The sequence below is a fragment of the Papio anubis genome, chromosome 17 (genome assembly GCF_008728515.1).
Source record: "Papio anubis isolate 15944 chromosome 17, Panubis1.0, whole genome shotgun sequence".
Lineage (NCBI taxonomy): Eukaryota > Metazoa > Chordata > Mammalia > Primates > Cercopithecidae > Papio > Papio anubis.
The window spans coordinates 51,043,644-51,063,696 of NC_044992.1; the positions used below are offsets into that span (position 1 = coordinate 51,043,644).

The 20,053-nt window shown below is 57.9% G+C and overlaps 1 protein-coding gene across 8 annotated transcripts; it reads right to left on the bottom strand.

The window, feature by feature from the left end:
- Positions 1-1,378: 1,378 nt before the first annotated feature.
- On the bottom strand, positions 1,379-20,053 carry UBTF (upstream binding transcription factor). 8 transcript variants are annotated; one of them, XM_017950797.3, is made up of 21 exons: positions 17,529-20,053; positions 14,498-14,622; positions 12,857-13,032; positions 12,218-12,301; positions 11,958-12,113; positions 9,528-9,592; positions 9,129-9,249; positions 8,659-8,769; positions 8,189-8,322; positions 7,922-8,063; positions 7,606-7,647; positions 7,400-7,513; positions 7,154-7,309; positions 6,667-6,825; positions 6,475-6,585; positions 5,994-6,082; positions 5,700-5,889; positions 4,202-4,249; positions 4,035-4,106; positions 3,790-3,933; positions 2,922-3,701 (listed from the first exon to the last, which is right to left on the bottom strand). In XM_017950797.3, the coding sequence occupies exons 2-21, from the start codon at positions 14,553-14,555 to the stop codon at positions 3,576-3,578; spliced, it is 2,298 nt and encodes a 765-aa protein (XP_017806286.2). In that variant the 5' UTR covers positions 14,556-14,622; positions 17,529-20,053; the 3' UTR covers positions 2,922-3,575. The 8 variants fall into 8 exon arrangements, with proteins under 8 accessions (XP_021784961.1, XP_021784960.1, XP_021784963.1 ...); XM_021929266.2 differs by lacking the exon at positions 17,529-20,053 and adding an exon at positions 15,766-15,990; XM_021929265.2 differs by lacking the exon at positions 17,529-20,053 and adding an exon at positions 17,066-17,241 and having other exon boundaries at positions 3,433-3,701.

Genomic DNA, 20,053 nt, shown 5'->3' on the forward strand with positions numbered 1-20,053 from the left:
GATCACTTGGCTGGATCACTGTGAGTGGTTAGGAAGAGCAGGGTGAGCGAAGATAAGAGAAGGAATGCAGGGGCCAAACCTTGTAAGGCCATGGTAAGACATGGTAAATTTTCAGTACAGAAATAATCAGATTTATTTCTGAGATAACTTTGGCTGCCATGTGAAGAATGGGCTGTAGGGGGCGAGAGTGCAAGCAGGAAGATCAGCTTTAGGAGGTCTTTGCAGAAGTTGAGCAATGATGGTGGCCTTAAATAGGATGGGCGTGGCAGCTGTGGGAGTCACCCTGTGGGAGGGGTCGACAGATTTGAGACAGCTTTAGGAAGTGGACTGGAGAGGTCTAGGTGATTGAACCTGGAGGTGAAAGGGAGAGAGAAGTCAAGGCCAATACTCTGCTTTCTAGGTTGAACGACTAAGCGTTTGGTAATCATTTCGTGTCTTGAGGTATGAGATGCCTGCAAGATATCCCAGAGGATGCAAGGGTGTCTACACAGGTCTGCAGCTTGGAAGAGCAGTCTCTGTCGGCACCACCCTTCAGAATGGTTGCATATTGGCGATCATGGGAGGTTGAAGGGAGAGACATGAACACCTGGGATAAAATGAGGAAGAGCTGACACCAGCAGAGTAGATCAAGAAGGCGAAAGACAGACAAGTGTTCACCAGATGTAATGAACATGTTGGTGACCTTAGCAAGGAGCCTCAAGGGATATTGGTAAGTTGGAGGCCAAGAGGCGCAACAAGCTTTTTAGAAGTTTGGCCAGTATAGGATAGGGGTGAGGGCTGGGAGAGAGTTCTTGGACGGGACCTGGGTCTGCAGCCCTTTGAGGTTCCAGGAACCCAGCCAAGGCCTGCACGGGGAAGGGTGTCTTCCTTAATCTCAGGGAGCAAGTCATCTCAGCCCAGCCCAGCCTGCTTCCCATCAGAGGTCTAGATGGTCTTAGGAAAGTCATCCTTAACCCTTAACCTTTAACCTGGGGTGGAGCTGAAGGCTGAGTGGGAGAGTGCTCCCTCAACTCCCCACGATAAGCCCTACACTAGGAAGGGTTGCATGTCCAGGGCAAACCTTTGACCCTAATAGCTCATCACCTCCAATTCCCCAAGACCATGTACTCTGAATGAAAATGCATTTGTTCTCCAACTTCTCAGAGTCTTTAGTGGTCTGACAACCCAAGGTGAACAAATGGAATTGAGAAAAGGGCAAGAACAGTAGCACAGAACAATGTGAATATAGGTTACCTATGGAATCTTCAGGGAAGAGGAAGATAGTTCTAGGGAAAAAAGGCAAATTGGCTTCAAGCATTTTTATAGATCAAACCTGTTGGGTCACCCCTGTGAACTACATCACCTTCATTGATTCCAGTGACCAGACAGCAGTCAAACCTTTGTTTTTCACTTTATTATACAAAAAAGGGAAAACAAAACTTCCACAGTTGGCTTTAAGCATAGGCAGACACCTCTAAGCCACTCCCTCCCACCTCCCATGATACAAATTCAAGTTGTGGTTGTTGTTGAATCCTACAAAACACTCTTTAAATATTAGAAAAAAAGTTGGGGGTGGGGACGGGGGTCTTCCCACCCCAGCCATCCCATCCCAGTGCCAAAATGCACTCAAGAGTGACCTCTTACAGCACCAACACCCCCACCCTGACAGTCCTGTTTGTACTGTAAGAATTTTTCAATTTTTAAAACAGGAAAAAAAAAAAAGGGCCCCATTGCAAGTTGTTTTTAAATGAAAATACATTCCACTGAAACACAACAGTGTAGGGCAGCCAAATAGGAGACTGGGGTTCTTTGCAGGGCTCTTGGGAAGAAATAGAACCTATAAACCCCTTTACTTAATTCCAGGATTAGGACAAAGGAAGGGGAATGGGAGTGGAGAGTAACCCCCCAGACCTCCCCACCCCCAGCACCAAGGTCCAAGGCGAAGCAGAGACTGTCTGCCTGCCTTTGGGAGAGGGACCCACCAGCCTCTCTGGGGCCAGGGCCTTTCACCATTCCTGCCCCACTTCTGCGGCGAAGTTCCCGCTCTTCCCCCATTCCTTGGCTTTCATTCAGAGGGGGAAGGTGGAAAAGCACCAAGCCCCAATTTAATAGGTCATTGACATGATCATAAAAAAAAAGAACCCTCCAAATTTAGTCAACAAAAAAGTAAGAACTACAGATATAAGGTGACTTGGCTTATTAAGAGGAATAAGGTACCAAAAAATTTGGGAAATGGCTGGGAAGAATTAGAGACAGCTGAGAAGCAGCTTTTGCAGACTTCTTGCCCAGCTGTGGGGTTGGGGGAGGAGGGAGCAGACCTGAGAAATTAAAGGAAATAGGGGGTGGTGGGAGGATTTAAGGAAAGCTGGAGGGATGTGTAAGATAGGAGCTCCCAGCACATTTCTTGAAGCCCAGGTTCTGAGCCTAGGGTGGCCAGGCTTGGCCCCTGATGAGCAGGGGAGGCCTTTTCCACCAAATACAAGCTTTAAGCTTCACACCATCTTGCCTGTCTTTCCGGAAGCCTTCCTGCTGGACAATGGAGACCAGCAGCTCGGATGCATGTGACCTTGGCAGAGGGAGCCTGGTCTGGGAAGCATCCTAGAGTGGCTTCGGCACACTCCCCCAGTGGAATCAGAGACTGGGCAAAACAGAGGATGTGGAGAATGGGATAGCCTCAGTCTGCTCCCACCAGGGTCAACATCTCCCGGCTCTCACCGACCCTTTTTCCAGATTCACAACAAACTGATGTGGGCTCTAGGACAGACCCCCTTACACACACACACACTCTCTTTTGCACACATCCACAGCTGCACCCATGCTATGTACAGGAACACACATACACATACTCTCTTCCACACACATCAAGACCATTTTTAAAAGGTTCCAAACCTACCCCTAAACCCTCCCTCTCCCAGAAATGACAACAGAGACGGCAGCCGAGATCGGTAGGAAACGTCTCGTTGACAGCTCAGAGCTTAAAAAAAAATATATACACATATATAAAAAACACTTCTGCCCCCTCCCCCATGAATGGGTCCAGGCAGCTCCTTCCTGCAGGGGGCAGGGGAGAGGGCCACCAGGGCAGCGCCTGTTTTCTCGAAGGCACCAGCCCTCCTCTCCCCACATTCCCTGCCTCCAGTTCCAATGCAGGGGTCCAGGTGGCAGGCCCCTCTGGGAAGGAATGCGTCTTCCCCAAGCTTCCACCCCACCTTGGATTGGGCCGCAGGTGTGGAGGGCCTCGTCGAACTCTTTGGGACCCCCCCCACCCCCACTCTCCGGTACACTGTCCATGCCGGAACTGCAAGTGCAGAGAAGTCAGTGGGGTGGGCCAGGCTGGTCCGGTGCTGGCTTAGTCTGATGGTTGCTGTCCCTGGAGGAGGACCCCCAAGGGCTGATGTCTCTGAGGCTGCAGAGTCCTGGCCTGGGCTCCTCCAGCCCCCTACCCCCACCGTATTTTTTTTTTTTTTTTAAAAGAAAGAAAGAAAGTGGGGGATGCCAGGGGGGCAGGGGACAGAACATGGGGGAGAAACAAAGGTGGTCAGTTGGGGAGGGGAGCTCCTGGGCTCTCCCTGGCTGCCCTGGGGTGGGGCTGAGCCTCAGTTGGAGTCAGAGTCTGAGGAGTCCCCTGAGGAGGAGGAGCTGGAGCTGCTGCCCTCGGACTCGTTGTCTTCATCCTCATCGTCATCCTCGTCGTCATCTTCGTCCTCATCATCCTCTTCATTCTGGGGGGTGAGAAAGGATGTGGAGAGTCATCAGGTGACCATCCTGGCAGGAATCCCCTCCCCTCCCACTGTGCCCTGTCTGCCCCACCTCATCCCCATCCTCGCTCTCGTCCTCGCTGCTGGACTCGGAGGAGTCGCCGCCATCTTCAGAGGAGTCCCCATTCTCATCATCTTCCTCTTCTTCATCCTCATCCTCATCATCCTCATCCTCTTCATCATCCTCCTCGGACTCCTTGGAGGGACAGAGGCACATCAGTGGTCTCTGGTCTCTGCCCAGCCATTCCAGGCAGTCCCACCCGCCCCATGCCCCTGCATCTGGGAGGGGCTTCTTACCGACTTGGACTGCAGAGTAGTCCGGCTGGATTTGGGGTTTGGGCCTCGCAGCTTGGTCATGCTCTTACGTTTCTGCAGGATGGGGACACGAAGGTGGCAGCCGTGAGTTCCAGACACCCCTGAATCCCCCCACCCCTACCCCACTGCTGCTCTGCTCCCAGACTCACGTTGGAGATGTACTCTTTATATGCTGCACGGTCCTGGGGAGACAGGCTCTGGGGGAGACAGAGGTGGCAAGGGTTGGAATATAGCCAACTACTGCTGACTGAGCATGCTGGCCCAGTGCTAGGCAGTGGGCTGAGCATTTATATATCATCACCCCATCTTATCCCTCCCAGGCTCCCTAGATTTTAGGTCTCTGCAGAGAGCCCCTGTGATCTGAGAACACGGCTCCAATTTTTTTTTGAAACAGGGTCTTGCTCTGTGTCCTGTGTCACCCAGGCTGGAGTGCAGTGGCACAATCTCAGCTCACGACTTGGCCTTCTCAGGCTCAAGTGAGCCTTCCAACTCAGCCTCCAGAGTAGCTGGGACTACAGGTGTGTACCACCACACCATGCTACCTTATAATCATTTTTGTAGAGACAGCAGTCTCACTATGTTGCCCAGGATGGTCTTGAACTCCTGGCCTCAAGTGATCCTTCATACCTTGGGCTCCCAAAGTGCTAGGATTACAGGCGTGAGCCACTGCACTGGCCCAAGCTCTAGTATTTCTGCTTCTGATGCCCAGAGTCCTTCTATAAACCACTAAGACTGTTGGTTTTCACATTCACCCTATTGCTCTACACAAATGGAAGCTCCTATCAGAGTCTTCCTCACTCTTCCTCACTCCAAAGAAGTGCCCCTGTGATGAGTCAGCCTGGCATCATCAACCACACCCCAACATCAAACCCTTGAGCCACTGATGAGGCAGTGGGGCTCGCCAAGCTCCTGAAACAGCAAATCCCCACAATCTTCCTGGGTCCTTGGCCAATCTGCCTTGGTGAGTGGGAAGGACACAGGTGATTCCCTCCACTTTTCAGATCTGACTACTCACCCAAAGCACAGACGGGAAGCACAAAGGCCAGCAGTCTAGGAGAGGTCCCATGGTCCCAGATAGGGGAGGAAAAGGCAGTCTGATTTGGATTCTTCAACTTACTGTGTGACCTTGGACAAGTTACTTAACCTCTCTGAGCCTTGGTTTCCTTATTTTTAAAAGGGTGATAGTGGCTGGGGACGGTGGCTCAAGCCTGTAATCCTAGTGCTTTGGGAGGCCAAGGTGGGCGGATCACATGAGGTCAGAAGTTCAAGACCAGCCTGCCCAACATACGGTGAAACCCCATCTCTACTAAAAATACAAAAATTAGCCAGGTGTGGTGGTGTGGTGCATGTCTGTAGCCCCAGCTACTCTGGAGCTGTGGAAGGAGGATCGCTTGAACCTGGGAGGTGGAGGTTGCAGTGAGCCGAGATCACACCACTGTACTCCAGCCTGTGCAAGAGAGCAAGACTCTGTCTCAAAATATAAAAATAAAAGGGTGATAGTAACCGTTATCCTGCAGGATTGCGAGGGCATAGAATGAAGTCATGAATGAGACCAGCCAGCACAAGTGGGTGGGTGGGCCAGGCTGGGCTGGTGCTGGCTTAGTCTGATGCCTCCCTGTTCCTTTCAAGGGCCCCTTGCTCTCTCACCTTGACCCAGAGGTCCAGATGCACCTTGTACTGCTTTTGCTGCTCCTCGGCCAGCTTTTTGTAGTGCTCCTTCTGGCTCTGGGAGATGCGCTGCCAACGGCTGCCTATTTCCACCATGCGCTCCTTCAGCGGCAGGTGGTTCAGCTCCCCATTGGACAGCAGCTCCTGGGAAAACTTCTGGTAACCGTTCCTGGAAGGTGGGGGTGGTACAAGGAGGGTCAGGACCCCAACAAAGCAGCCCTCCAGCCCTGACCCTCCCCCACCTCCAGGGCAGGCTCCAGCCCCCAGGCTCACATGGGAGGCTTCTTGGGTTCTCCCTGGAATTTCATCTTCTTAGAAGAATTTGTAGCAGCTGGAGGTGCCCGCATCTCACTCAGCTCTCTCTGGAGGGAGAAAGGTCACACTCACCCCCCAGTCCCACCCCCAAAATACTGTTGCCTTCTGCCCCATGCCATCAGCACCTTAGCTGGCTGTCTTTTTCTGTGCTGGGGAGGAGGAGAAACAGGTAGAGCTAGTGAGCAACCTCCTAACAGCTCACATCTGTAGCAGGCACCACAGTTTACAAGTGCTTTCACAACTGCTCGTGTCCCCCGAGTCAGCCTGGAGGCTAGCAATGTCACCCCCACCTTACTGATGAGAGACAGGGGTTCAGAGAAGGAAGCTGAGGCTTGCTGAGGGTCACAGACCAAGACTGGGCCTTCTTGCTCAGAGAGGCTCACCCAAAGGGGAGTGCTCGAGCTTTCAACAAATGGGGTGGCCCCAGCCCCATTCCTACCTCGTATCGCTTTTGGTCTTCGGCTGCCTTCTTAATCCACATCAGTTTCTCCTTCTTTTCCATGTTATTCCAGGTCATTTCCATGGCTTTCAAGGCCTTCACCCGGTCATTCTGGGGACCAATAAGGGTATCAGCCGTGGGAGGGGTCACCCGGGGCTGGAGGCTGCAGTACTACCTCTTCCCACCCGTCACCTTGAAGCGGGCCAGGTAGTCGCCGATGACACTCTGTTGCCAGATCTCCTCAGCTCTCTTGGGGGACTCGGGCAGCTTGCCCCGTTCCTCGCGCTCCCCGCCGCCGGGCTTCCTCTCCGACTGAGCCTTGAGAGCCGCCTCCCGGGCCTTGTACTTGGCCTGCGGGGATGGCCCGGGCGTCAGCCTTCCACCCACCCCCAGGGGGCGCGCGCTCCCCGCGCAGCAGCTCAGGCGCACCCGCCAGCAGGCAGAGGCGTGGGCTGGTGCAGATGTCTCCCGCCTGGGGCTCGCCCCCGCCTGGCCCGCAGCGCTCAGCTGACAGCTTCCCGCCTTCCGGCTGCTGGGCGCCGGCCCCACGTCCCAGCCCAGGCACCGCGTGGCTCAGGCTGGCTGAGGCGGCCAGGGGCGAGGTGGCGCGGCCCGCCAAGGGGAGGAGGGGGCCCTGGCAGCCCCGCTGAGGGCACCGCGCTCCGCCAGGCAGCCTGACCTTCTTCTTCTCAGACAGGTCGTTCCACATTCGGGCCAGCAGGCGGGTCAGCTCGCTCTCGGAGAGCTCAGGCCGCTCCTCCTGCAGCTGCCGCCGCTTCTCCTCCGAGAAGATGAACATGGCCGACACGGGCCGCTTGGGCTTCTCGGAGCCGCCCTGTCCAGGTGCAGAGGGTCGGGGTCCGTGGTGCTGCCAGGGAGCCCAGTCTTGCCCACCCCCGCCTGCGCGGCCGCACCCTCTGCCCACCTTGCCCCCTTCCTGGGCTGGCTTCTTGGAGGCGGGGCTGGTGGCCTGCTTCTTGTTGATGTTCAGCATCTTCTCCTCCCCCAGGACCCGCTGCTGCTCCTCCTCAGGCAGGCTCTGGAGAGGAAAGAGGGGCACAGGGCTCACGAGGGCTCTGCCTGCCAAGCCCCAGTCCTCTCTGCCCACTGCCCTACCGGAGGAACACTTACCTCCAGGAAACGGAGCAGCTCCACCTCGTAATCTTTCTTTTTCTGGGAAAGTGAGTGGAGTCAGGATCATTCTGGTGACAGTGTCACCACAGACCCTGCAGTACTCGGAGGACAGTGACCTTCAGTGGGCCTCTAGAGCCTGGGTGTGGGCTGGACTCCCTGCCTGGATGGGCTCAGTTGCTAAGCCCAGCCCAGCCCCACACCGAATTGGAGGCAAGTACCCAAGGCACACGCCACCAGAGACTGACTAGCCCAAGATGGGATCAGATCTCATGCTTCAAAACCCCAAGGCAGGGTGGCCCCTGCCACAGCTCACCTGGTCACACTTCTTGTGATAGGCGTCCTTCTCCTTCTGGGACAGCAGCTTCCACTGCTGGCTGCACAGCACCATGCGCTCCGTGCTGGGCACGTCCTTCATGTTGGCCATGAGCTCTGCGCAGTACAGCGAGTAGCTGTTCCTATCAGAGCCATGGGGAGAGAGGCACAGCCCGTGAGCGAGCAGGACAGCAGGCCGCCTCACCCGTAGAGCCCAGCCCAACTTCCCAGCTGCCCACTCGCCCACCCACCCCAGGGCAGCACTCACGGAGGTGGCTTAGTGGGTCGCCCATCAAACTTGTCCTTGAGCTGGCGTTCAGCTTTGGTGAGGGTGGACTTGGTGATGCCCTCCTCACTGATGTTCAGCTCTGGGTGCTTCTGGATATAGTCTCTCATGATCTCCTGCAGAGCCAGGTGGGGGGATGGAGGGCAATGGGGTGTGGGGTTAGCTGCGGCAGGGGCACGGGGAGAGCCGCTGGGGAGGGCAGGCAGGGAGCAAAGCTGGGGATGGCTGCGCGTCAATGGTGTCACATGAGACATGGTGCCCTGCCCTGCCCTAGCCTGAGATCTCATAGGGGTGGGGGGTGGGGAAGGTAGGGGCAGAGGTGAGGGGCCCAGAAGGCCCCTCCCTCAACAGAGGATGGGGAGTGACACCTCCCGCAGAGTGCGGTGGCCACGGAGTCGGAGGGCAGAGGCTCGTGAAGAGCCGGACAGGGAGGAGCGCAGCGGAAGCCTAACCTCGTACTCCTTCCGCTGCTCCAGGGCCTTATGAATCCATTTCAGCCTCTTTTTGTCCGAGAGCTGAGACCACTGCTTCCCCAGGGAGTCCTTCACCTCCTTCGTAGTGGCCTGCAAACCAAAAGCCGTCAGACACGCACAGGCAGCCAGGGGCAGGGGGAGGGGGAGGGGGGAAGGGGGCACAGAGGCCCCCGCCCCCTCAGGCCATGGGAGGTCACATCAGTGTCCCCCACAGGCCAGGAGGGGAAGGCGGAGAGGCGGCAATCCCGCCTAGGTGCAAGGGGACTGGCTCATACACGCACGCACGCACACGCTCGCACGCCAGCTGGCCCGGGCCCTGTCCATGCAGCCCACCCCTGGGGAGGGGCCTCCTCTCCTGCTCCCCTGCACCGTGCCCGGCCGACCTGGTGCGGCTCCCCCCTGGCCACCGCCGTGCATCCTCCACCCCCAGCCCTTGGCCGGACACTCACATCTGGCCGCACTTTGAGATACACCTTCTTCTCGTGGGTGTACCACAGCTGCTGGGGGGTTTTGGGCTTCTCTGGGATGTCCGATTTCTTGGCATTCTGGATTAGGTCGGGGTGATCCTCCCTAGCCAGGACATGGGGAGCAAGGATCAGCAGGGGACGCTGCCAGGGCAGACCCAAGCTAGCTGCCCCACCCACCAAGCCTCCTGGGCCTTTCAGCTGGGGCTCAGTGGGACAGTGGCTGCCTGCCTGTCCCTGCCCCTGAGCATGACACACTAGGGCTCACATGTGACCCATCCTCTTCCATGCCTCAGAGATGGCAAACTCCAGGCTCTGGCCAGGGTTAGCCTATTCTGCTGCCCCCAGTTCCCCATAGCCCTCCTCTGGGCTCCACTGCCTTACCTGAATCGGGCCAGGTTTCGCTCGAACTCCTGTTTCTCTCTCTGGAAGTCCTGAATATATTTCATCTGGGGGGAGGAGGGGATAGGGTCACCCAGGACCCAAGGGTATCTTGCCCTAAGCTATGAAGGCTACCCAGGCCCCTCCTCGCTGGCTCTTCTGCCTCCCACGCTGTGATGCAGGGAGTGGAGGCTGGTGCCCTGCCCGCCTCCCGGCGGGACTCACCACAGAGCAGACCTGCTGGCTTCTACCACAGATGGTGGGAGCTGCAGGGGCTGCCCAGACACTGAATCCTATATCCTATTCTCTCCTTCTGAGCGAGAGTCCCAGAAGGGGGCCATGGCATTACCCACAGTCACACAGTGCGTGGTGGCAGCGCTGAGGCTCCCCCACTTGTTTCTCCAATACCACAGAACTCTCACAGTGGAGTCGGGTGCAGGCCTTGCTCCCTCTTCTCACTGTCTGAGGCAGCTGACATTAGTCTGGCCCCTTGGAGGTGGCCTCTACATAGGGCCAGGGCTGGGCTGAGTCCTATTTCCAAGGCATGAGGGGAGATTGTGTGGAGGGGAACCCAGAGTAAGTTCTTCCAATACAAGTCACAGCCAGCTGCCCTGCACCTTCCCGCCCATTTCTGACACCATTACCTTCTTCCCTTTCTCTAGGATCCCAGCTATCTGTCCCCTCCGGCCCTCCCTCCCTCAGCCCACTCATTCTCTCCCACCACTTGGCTTCCCTTCCCTTCATCACCCCCTTTTTGGCCTCCCCACTGCCTTCCCACCCTCACCTCACTCCCTCCCTGCATCTTTCCCCACTTCTGCAGTCTCCCTCTTGTTCCTCCTTTCCAATGTGTCTCTTTCTCTTCATCAACCTCCTCTCTTGGCTGCCACGCAATGTCCATCTCTTCTTTCATCCTCGCAGGCTCACAAGAGTGGCACTGGCAGGTGCCAGGTGCTCATGGCAATTGAGCCCAACCCGCCTCTTACAGAAGCACCAGACAGAGAGAGGCAGTGCTCCTTTCCCATAGTTCCCACAGAAAACCAGAAGCAGAGCTCAGCCTCCTCTTCTCCAATCTCAGTCCTCCTCAGACAAAACAGTTTTAGAGCTGGAGAACACCACACAGACCTGGCTCACCTCACATAAGGACCAGGCCCAGAGAAGTAAAATGACTTACCAAAGGCCCCATACACAGCGATTCAGTGGCAGAGCCAGGAGAACAGGCCCAAGTCTTGTGCCCCCCAGGACAGCACTTCATCCACTCTACCAGTTTCTTCTGGCCTTCCCTGACTCTGACTCTAGAGCTTGGCCTCTCCCTCCCATCCCATGAGTGTTTGGGTGTGTGCAGTCAACTGTCCAACATCCTTATCAAAAGAGTCAACAACAGTTCCAGCAATCCATACCCCTGCTCTGCTTGGGCAGTGGTTGCAGACAGCTGGCTTTTTTGGGTACAGCACCAAGGGCATGTCAGTCTGCAGCCAGGGCATGCCAACCAGGAAAAAGGGCTACTAATAGCATAGCGGCGGCTGGTGCCACCTTTTGAGAACTGGCTGTGTATGGCTTTGTTTCCTCTCCAAGCAGATGTGCTCCTTGTCTTTCCCGCTGCCCTTCCCCATCTATCCCTGGCTCTGTCTCCTTGTCCAGTGTCTCTTGTGTCCCCTGTCCCCATGCCATCTTCCTCATGTCCCATCTGCAGGGCTCCTCCAATGTTTTGCTGCCTTTCTCTGGGAGGGACCTCCTGAGCTCTGTGCTGCAGTCCTGCCTAGGAGGCTTGGGCAACCCTCCAACCAGGGTTAATGCTTTGATGGTCTGGGATAGTGCCCGACCTCTGCAAGGAACAGTATGAGGCCAGGAGGGACAATGTGTGTCCTTGAGTGAACATGTGTGTGTGGAGAAGGAAGTGCACTTCACAGGTGGACATGGCAGTAACAGCACTGGACTGGAACTCTGGGGCACTAAATCCTGCTCTAGTATCAATAGTTGTGTCACCTGGGACACTTAACCCTCCTGCACCTCAGTTCCTTGCCCACAAAACTGGGATAACCTTTTCCTGGGGTTACCTTTATGAAGACATCACAAGTATCAGATGAGACCATGACGGGAAACGTCATAGAGAGTGAAGAAGTGCTGCGCAGCCTAACAGTGAGGATGGGTGTATGGGGGAGAGAGCCTGATGAAACAGAATGCTGTGGGTTTTCTGTAGGGGGAAAGGTTGGTCTGAGCATCTGCTGTCTGAGCATCTGTGGTGGTGCCTGTGCCTCAACACGTGTGGGCCGAGGAAGGGGCGATCAGGTGTGCCTGCCCAGGACCTACTCTGCTGTGCTGACTCACCCTCGTCCCTGATGCCAGGTCTCTCCAAGGCCTACCTCCAACCGACCCACACCACACCAGCTGCTCCCAGCCTCTCCCCTCCTCCCACCTTAACTCTCCTCCCCCCACCTTCTTCTTCTCCGGAAGCTCCTTGTATTTCTTGGACAGAATCTTGGTTAGGTCCAGGTTGCTCATCTCAGGGTGGAGTTTCGCATACTTGGCCCGCTTCTCCATGAAGAAGCGGAAATAAGGGGTCAGGGGCTTCTTTGGGAAGTCTGGGTGTTTCTGGAAGAAGGGACAAGGAACAAGGACACAATGGAGGTCAAATACCATCCGTTCTTTGGATCTTTCCTCCCCTACCCCTCATGCTCCTCCTCCTAGTAACTCACCTTCAGTTTTTTGCCTTTGTAAGGATTTTTAACATGTTCCTGAGCATCGAGGATCAATTCTGTCAATGTACGGAACTTCCTCACCTGGAAGAAGAGGGGCGGGAGGAAGGGGAAGTTGGGAAAAGGAAAATGCCACACAGTAGCATACCCCCATCTTATAACGGGTCTCTTCTACTCTTTACTAGACTAAATTTACCAAAGAAGAGCAGAGGCCAACAGCCAAATGAAGCAGGCACCCTGACACCCAGGCACTGGCCCATGCCTACCACAGAGGCCCAGGCAGTCAGTACACACCAAAGGCCAGCAACAAGGGGACTACCTGACCTCAACCTGGTTGTCCATGCCAGCACCTCCTTCAATCTCAGCATGTTAGCACCTCTGTCAATCTCAGCACAGCTCAGGCTGTTCGGCTCAAGACCACCCAGATAGAAAGTGGCATAACTTTAAGCCAGTGCTGTCAACCGTGCCACCTCCCAAAATGCAAAGGGGCAGGTAGAGAGCTAACGGGCGACCACATGAACGCCTCTCCTGGTCTCTTTCCTTCCTGTTTACAGCCTGTTTCACTTCCCCTACCACGGCTGAGGAGGGGGTAATGTTTGTATATGTATGTGTGTGTGTCAGAAAGGGGGGATCAGTTACCTCGTTAGAAATCTCCACCCATTTGAGCTTGCACATGTCTCCAGAAAAGTCCTTAAATGCAACTTTTTCCCAGTCCATATGTGATTCGGTGGTTTTGAATTTGGAGCTGTCATTGGATGGAAGGTTGTTCTTCATGCATTCCAGCAAAGTCAGCATGTCTTCCTGGGACCAACGGTCTGGTGAAGGGTAACAGAGGCCATCATGCCTGGCTCATGCTATCCCCCAAATCTGTTCCCCAGTTCTTGAGTGCTCAACTCTTCCTCCCTAGGGCATCCCAGCCCCTGGTTGCTTCCCATCTGAAGGCAGAGACAAGATATGGCTCAGCCCTAAGGAAACTGTGGCCACACTGGATGAGGGCAGGGACTCCAGTCCAGACCATGCTATACCTAGAAAGCCAGGCTCAAACTCAAGTCTGGCTTGCTTCAAAGCTATTATCATTTCTACTGTGCCAAGCTGCAACAGGCAGCTATTTGCTGCAAGGGGAAGAGGGGTGGAAATGAAGGTACAGTGATTCAGGACTTTGTGGGAAATGAGATAGCTTGTCAGAGGAGGGAAGCAAGGAGGCAATGTATCTAAATGTGCTGCCAAGTTCAAGTTCTGAGTGGATACTCTAAATGTGCAAGGACTGAGGATGGGGTGTGGGCAGTAAGGAAAATTCATGCAGATGTCTCTCCTGCACAGCTGGAAACCAATGTTAGAGATACCCACTATCCCCTAGCCCCTCAAGGCAGATCAAGGGAGAATTTCTGGCAAATAAGAAAAAAGAAACAGAAACAGAAGCAGGATACCGGGCAACTCTGAGGCAAAGTAGGCAGGTGCACAAAAGCTCTCAGGGCCCTGATCCAGGGAGAACCCCCAGAATTACAAGCTGTCTTGTCAGCCCAACTCCCCAGGGAAGCAAGACCAGGTTTGGACCAGTTATTTTCAGCCACTGAAATGCAACCCCAGAGAGCTCTAGGCCTCTGTGGATGGGCTGGGAGAATAGTCACCTAAGGCCAGAAGTCAAAAGGGCTCTCCATTTTCATTTGCATCTCGTAACCTAGGCCAGGGATTCTGCAGAATGGGCCACAAGGACCCATAATCCCCTCTCCCCTCAATGTCCCACAAGCATGGCCAGCTGCCCAGCTCCATCCTACCCTCCACCCCCATCCAAACTGGATCACTGCTGAATGAGGCAGAGATCTAGTTGAGTACATATATCCCATGGCTTGGGGCCTCAAACCACCACAACAGCCCTCTTCTCCACCTGCCTCTACAAAAGCCTCATGGTCTTCCTAAAAAGCCTGAGAAGCCTTCCCTAACCGCTTCCTGACCCTTCCTCTACAGTCATCATTCCTCCCATTCCAGGACACTGGGCTGGGACACACTTAAGGCTGAATGCAAACCCCAGAAGGCAGGCCTCCTCTAACATAGGGTGTGAGGGACAGGGAGAGAGGGGAGGTAAGCCACTCCAGGCCAAAAAATTTGGATTCAGCCAAACCAATCAAGTGTGGGAGATGCTTGATTCATAAGTACTCAAGGCACTTTCTCCCCCAATTCAGTGTATGCAGACTGGAAAAGCCCTTGAAGAAGGCAGTGTGCCCCACAGCCACGAGGCAAAGAGGGTTTAAGTTTCAGAGGGCTGGGAGTGGATGCCCCTACCTTGGCCTTTGGGGGCGGCCATTTCCAGGTCTGTGGGGCAGTCGGCTTCTCCGTTCATCCTCCAGCTGTCCAGCCACCTCCTCGGTCGTGCTGGCCGGGCAACCCGGGGTCAAAGCCACCTCACCCTTTGGAAGACATACAAATTCCCACTCAGGAAGGCTAAGAGGTGAACGACTTTCTAACCCTCCCCGCCCAGAGTAAAGGTGGGCAGGTCCACGCTCTCAGAGACCCAGCCATAACCTTATCAGACTTAAGGGGTCTCTGGGAGGGAGAGTACGCCCCTCCTCTTCTTCCTGACCCCCCTCCCCCAGCCCCTGCGGCCCGGCTCCGCGGCGCGCGCCCTCCCCTGCCCACGCGAGGGCCTGCTCCCAGCTCCCGCGTGCAGCGAGCGCCCGCCCTCCGCCCCCCTTCCCCAACCCCAGCCAAAAAAAAAAAAAAATCTCCTCCTCCTCTGAGCGCCCGCCCCGGGGAGGCCCCAGGCTGGAGGGCGGGGGAAGAGGAAGGGCGGGTAAAGGGCGCGCGCGGCCACGGAAGCGGGCACGCGCCCCAGTCTCCTCCTCCCGCCTCCCCCCAGCCGGTTCCCCCCGCCTCCGCAACCCGGCGGGGACCCGGACGCAGCGCAGCCGCCGCCAGCCCCGGAGCGCAGCGGCCGCACCGCCCCCGGGGACCGGATCCGGATTCCCGCCGCTCCCCCCTCCCGGGCTCCCTTCGCCGTCCCCGCCCGCACAGGCGGGCGAGCAGCCGGAGAGAAGCGGCCTAGCCTGCCCCCCGCCCCCGAGCCACCCACCCCGGCCAGAGGCGCCGCCACCACCCAGCCACCCCGACGCGCACGGAGGAGCCCGGCACAGAGGCGCGACCGCGGCGGGAACCGCCGCCTCCTCCCCCGAGCCTGCGGCCCAGCCCCGCCGGCGCCCCCGCCCCGGCCTCCGGGGAGCCGAGCCAAGGAGAGGGCGGGAGGACGGCGGCCGGGAGGCGGGGGCGCAGCGCTCACCGGCCCCGCCGCCCCCTCCGGCGGCCGGGGAGAATTGCGCCTGCCGGATCCGAGAAGCGCGGGCTCCTCCGCCAGCGGCCGTGGCTCGGCTCAGGCCTCGCTTCCTGCCTTCCCCTCCCCCGGCTCTCGGCGTCCTCCCAAGTGCCCTGGTCTGCTCGCGCCCGGTCCCCTGCTCGGTGGTCGCTCCGGGTCCCTGCTGGGCGCCCACCGCAACCCGCGGTTCGCTCCCTGCTGTCCGGCCCCGAACCCAGCGCGCGTCCTCAGCCGCCTCGGTTACCCGGCGCAGCGCGGCCTCCGGGCTTCCCGCTCCGGCGGCTCCCTCCCCGGCTCTGAGTGGCGGCGCCCTCCCCCGCTCGGCCGGGCACAGCCGCAGCTCCCTCCCGCGGCGGCAGCGGCTCCTCCTCCGGGCGAGGCGGCGGCGCTGGGGCGGCGGCTGCTGCTGCTGTGGCGGCGGCGGCGGCGGCTGTGGCTGCTGCCTGCTGCTCCTCGCGGCGAAAAGCACAAAGCACAGCGCCCTCCGCCTGCAGGCAGCCCGCCCGCCGCCGGCCCCGGCCTCAGCTCGCACACCCCCCGCCGCCGCCGCAGCCTCAGCCGCCGGAGCGGGGAGGAGGAGGGAGAAGGGAGGAGGAGGAGCGGGAGGGGGGGCGGGAGAAGCGGGGCAGCGAGCGCGTCCTTCCCCGTAGAGCGCACACCGACCCCCGGGGAGCGAGCGCCAGCCCGCCCGCCTCGCCGGCTCCGCTCCCTCCCACAGCCTGCCCGGGCGGGCTCCGCGGGGGGCAGCTGGGAGGAGGGGCGGGAGCTGGGGGGACCCGGGCGGCCGAGGCGGAGGGAAGGAAGGAGGGGAGGGGGGTGGTGGTGGTGCTGGTGCTGGTGGCGGCGGCGGCTGCTGCTGCTGCTGCTGCTGCCGCCGCCACCGCCGGGGAAGGGGGGGGCCGGGGCAGGGAGACACGCAGCCGCCCGGATGGCGGCGGGGCTCGGAGCCGGGGCGGGCGGGCGCCGAGAGCGACCTCGCCAGACCCGCGGGGGAACTAGCAGGCTTTGCCGGCGCGGGAGGGAGGGCCGAGGCGCGGCCGCGGAGAGGGTGCCCGGAGGGGCCCCTGGCGGCCAGGAAGGCTTGGGGGGCGCCCACAGCCCTGCTCCGGAGCTCTCCCCCAAGTCCTCCCAGCTCAGACTGGGGCTTCCAGGCCAGCTCTCTCCCGCCTCCCGGAGCGAGCGGTCCGCGCCCACCCTCATCCCCCGGAGCGTGGCCACTGGTTTGGGGCGCACGCACGCCGATCGCGGCGTCCAGCTTCGGCGCCTACCTCGCGATCCTCTCATTGCCGAACGGTACATAGGAAACTTTAAAAAAACCCAAAACCGAAAATCTCTGCATTTAAAAAAAAAAAAAATCCCCGTTGCTCTTTACACCCCGGAAACGGCGAGGGAACGACGGGCTCCGGCGGAGGGGCCGCTGTGGGAGCCGGTTCAATCCAGCCCGGCATGGCTCCCCAGGCCTGCCCGGGCGCATGGAGATCGGTGCCGCCGCCACTCGTAGCAACCCCTCTCCCCCGAAATCCGCGGCGCCCGGGCTCACTTACCGAGCGTGTGGATGGGAGCGCAGGCCGGGGGCACCTGGGAGCACGGCGGGCGGAACAGCCGAGCCGCAGCTCCGCTGCAGCCGACGCCGGGGCAGCGAGTCGCCAGACAAAGCCCGAGATGGCGAAGCGGAGCGACGGCTAATGGCGAGCCCCACGCGCCGCGCTCCGCCCGCCCCGCTCCGCCCGCCCGCCCGCCTCGGCGCAGCGCAGCGCCGCTCCGAGCGCTTGCCCGTCAGAGCCGCCTCGGCGCCGCCGCCTCCCGGGCCACCCCGGCCTCGCCTGGCCCCTCCGCCTCCTCCGGGCGGCTCAGCCTCACCCCTTCCCTCCCACTGCTTTAGGGGTTGCACACAAAAAAAATTTTTTTTAAAGTAAAATGGTTTTCTTCCTTTTTTTTCTTTTTTCCTTTTTTGCAGGGCGGGCGTGTTGAGACTTTTGGATCTTTCTGCCCGCAGCTCGCACTCACCTGCGGAGCCGCCGGGAGGGCTAAGGGTGGGGGCGCGCGGGGCTGGAGCCGGCGAGCGCGGGTTGAAAGCCAGCCAAGCTCTGCAGCGCCCGACCCGGGCGTGTACGCCGCCGCCAGTCCCCGCAGAGAAATCGTCCTCCTACCCCCGCCTCCATCGCTCTGCGTTTCTCTTCCAATCAGCCGGTCGCTTGGTGGCTCCTCCATTCTCCGGCCAAGCCCAGCTGCCTAGAGCGAGCTCCACTCCTCCATCTGTTCGCCGGGGTCCTCGCTCCCCTGCCGGGGCCGGCGAGGCGGCGTGAGGCCGGAGGGGAATTTGCAAGGAAACCTGCCTGCTTCCCGCTCCCATTGCTCCATCCCCGCTGCCTCCTGCCTCCTGGTTCTCTCCTGCGTCTTTCCAACTCTCCCCTGTCGCCACTGGTGTGTGTCTGAGTGTGTGCGCGGTTTTTTTTTTTTTTTTTTTATTGCTCTTTGCTTTTGCAACCCTGAAGCAAAAGGGAGGGGGGGTAGTTACAGGGGAAAAAAAAAAGCGAGAAAGAAGCTCTTAGATTTGCAACACATCGGAAAACCGAGGGAGCACCCCGCCTTATCCGATCTCCATGCTCCGTGAGGGCCTTCCGGGTTTTAAAAGGACGAGCTTATCAATGTCCCCCTCTTCGCTGGGTTTAGGATCCGAGGAGTCCGAGCAAAAAGTTCTCCCCCTGGGTCGTAGTGAGGGGTGTCAGGGTGGGAGTTGCGGGGATTTTTCAAGAAGAAGCGGCTATCCTTCCTACCCCGGCGTCGGTCACTGGGCGGGGGTAGGGGAAAGAGCAAAATCCCACTGGGTTTGCGCGAGGGATCTTCTGGGGTCGAGGCGGGGGAGGGAGTCGGAACCGGGAGACACCACTTGGCGCATCTCCCCCTCGGTCTATACCTCCTGTCTTTTGCCAGCTCCCCCTTTAATTTTTTTTCTCTCCTTTAATCTAATTTCTTCCAACTCCACCTTTGTTGTTACCGGCGTCACGCCCGGACCAGCCAATCCCCGCCACGCAATCAGCTTGTCAAAAAGCCTCGGCCGGCCCTGGGAAAGCAGGCCGCAGGCGCTGCCCCCCGGCGGCGGCGGGCAGCCTCGAGGGGAGCCCAGCACCCGGTTCTCGCTGCTCCGGGCGGCAGCGGAGCAGTCTCCGACGAGACGTCTCCCGGTTCACTAAACAGCAGGCCGGGGGTGAAAGGCCTGGACGGGGTCCACCACCCACCCTCCCACTACCATGGCTGTGGTTGTCTGTCTTTGCCTGCCCTTTTCAGAGGAAAGGTTATCAGGACAGGACGCAGGGAGCCAGAAGACCATCTGAAGGAAGCCTGCTTCCAGCAGGCCCAGCCTCCAGCCACCGCTTCTGGGGCAGCGCCATTGCTCCTGGCTCTCAGGCTGCCAGTCTCCCACACCGAGGCTCTGCTGCCCGCATCTCGGCCAGCTGGATCACCCAGCCCCTTTCGACTCTCCCCTGGCATGCAGCCTTCTCCTCCACTCGGCCTGCCTCTTTGCTGCTGTAATTCCTCTTGTCTCCTGGGAGAAATGAGATTGTTTTCCCAGGACTTCCAGATCCCACTTCTGTCACGTTTCACAAACAGGGAGGAAGCCCTGTCAAGATCTGGTGTGTCCTGTTTTTGTTTGTTTGTTTGTTTGTTTTTGGGGGCACTGGCATGTAGGAGAGGCGGATTTACCACTCGTAGATTAATTTCAGCTTCTAGGCCTCTAACTTTCAGGACCTGCCCAAGACCCTGAACTTAATTTTGTTTTCATCTTTTTTTTTTTTTTTTTTTTTTGTCAAAAGAGCCACCGACCACCTACCCCTCACCCCGCAATTGCACATGTTTCTGGCCTTACAAACCCAGATTGGCCCTTGGAATATACACAGGGCAATTTGTGTAGGATCACACTGCACTAAAAGTGAGGCATGGTGGGCTAGGCGTACTGGCTCACACCTGTAATCCCAGCACTTTGGGAGACCGAGACAGGAGGTCTTAAGTGATTAAGCCCAGGAGTTCGAGATCAGCTTAGACAACATAGCAAGACCCTGCCTCTACAAACACACACACACCCTATTATAATACGTTAAAAAAAAAAAAAAAAAAAGGAAAAGTGAGGCATAGAACTGACTATTGTTTTGACTAGGAAAGAGCAAAGGGTTTGGAATCCAAAGTTTCAGCTTCCCCACCTTCTTAATAGTGTGTGAATCTGAGTGTCTTATTAACTTTCTCTGGTCCCAGTTTCCATATCTGTAAAGTTAGAATAGCAATCCTATTTACTTTGCTTCTCTCACCAGGGATCAGAAGGTCAAATGAGATGATGTATGTAAAAGTCCTCCACAGATGGCACTTGCCACATTACAGTGAGAGAACCTGAGACCCCCCCCCACCAACAACGTTCCAAATCTTCCACAAGCAGATCTGGAGTCCAGGTGTCCTGGCTCCTGGCCCCGAACTTTTTGGCTGGACCAAGGGGCTTTTTGGTAAAATGCTTTGGAATAAAACAGGATGAACATGAATCA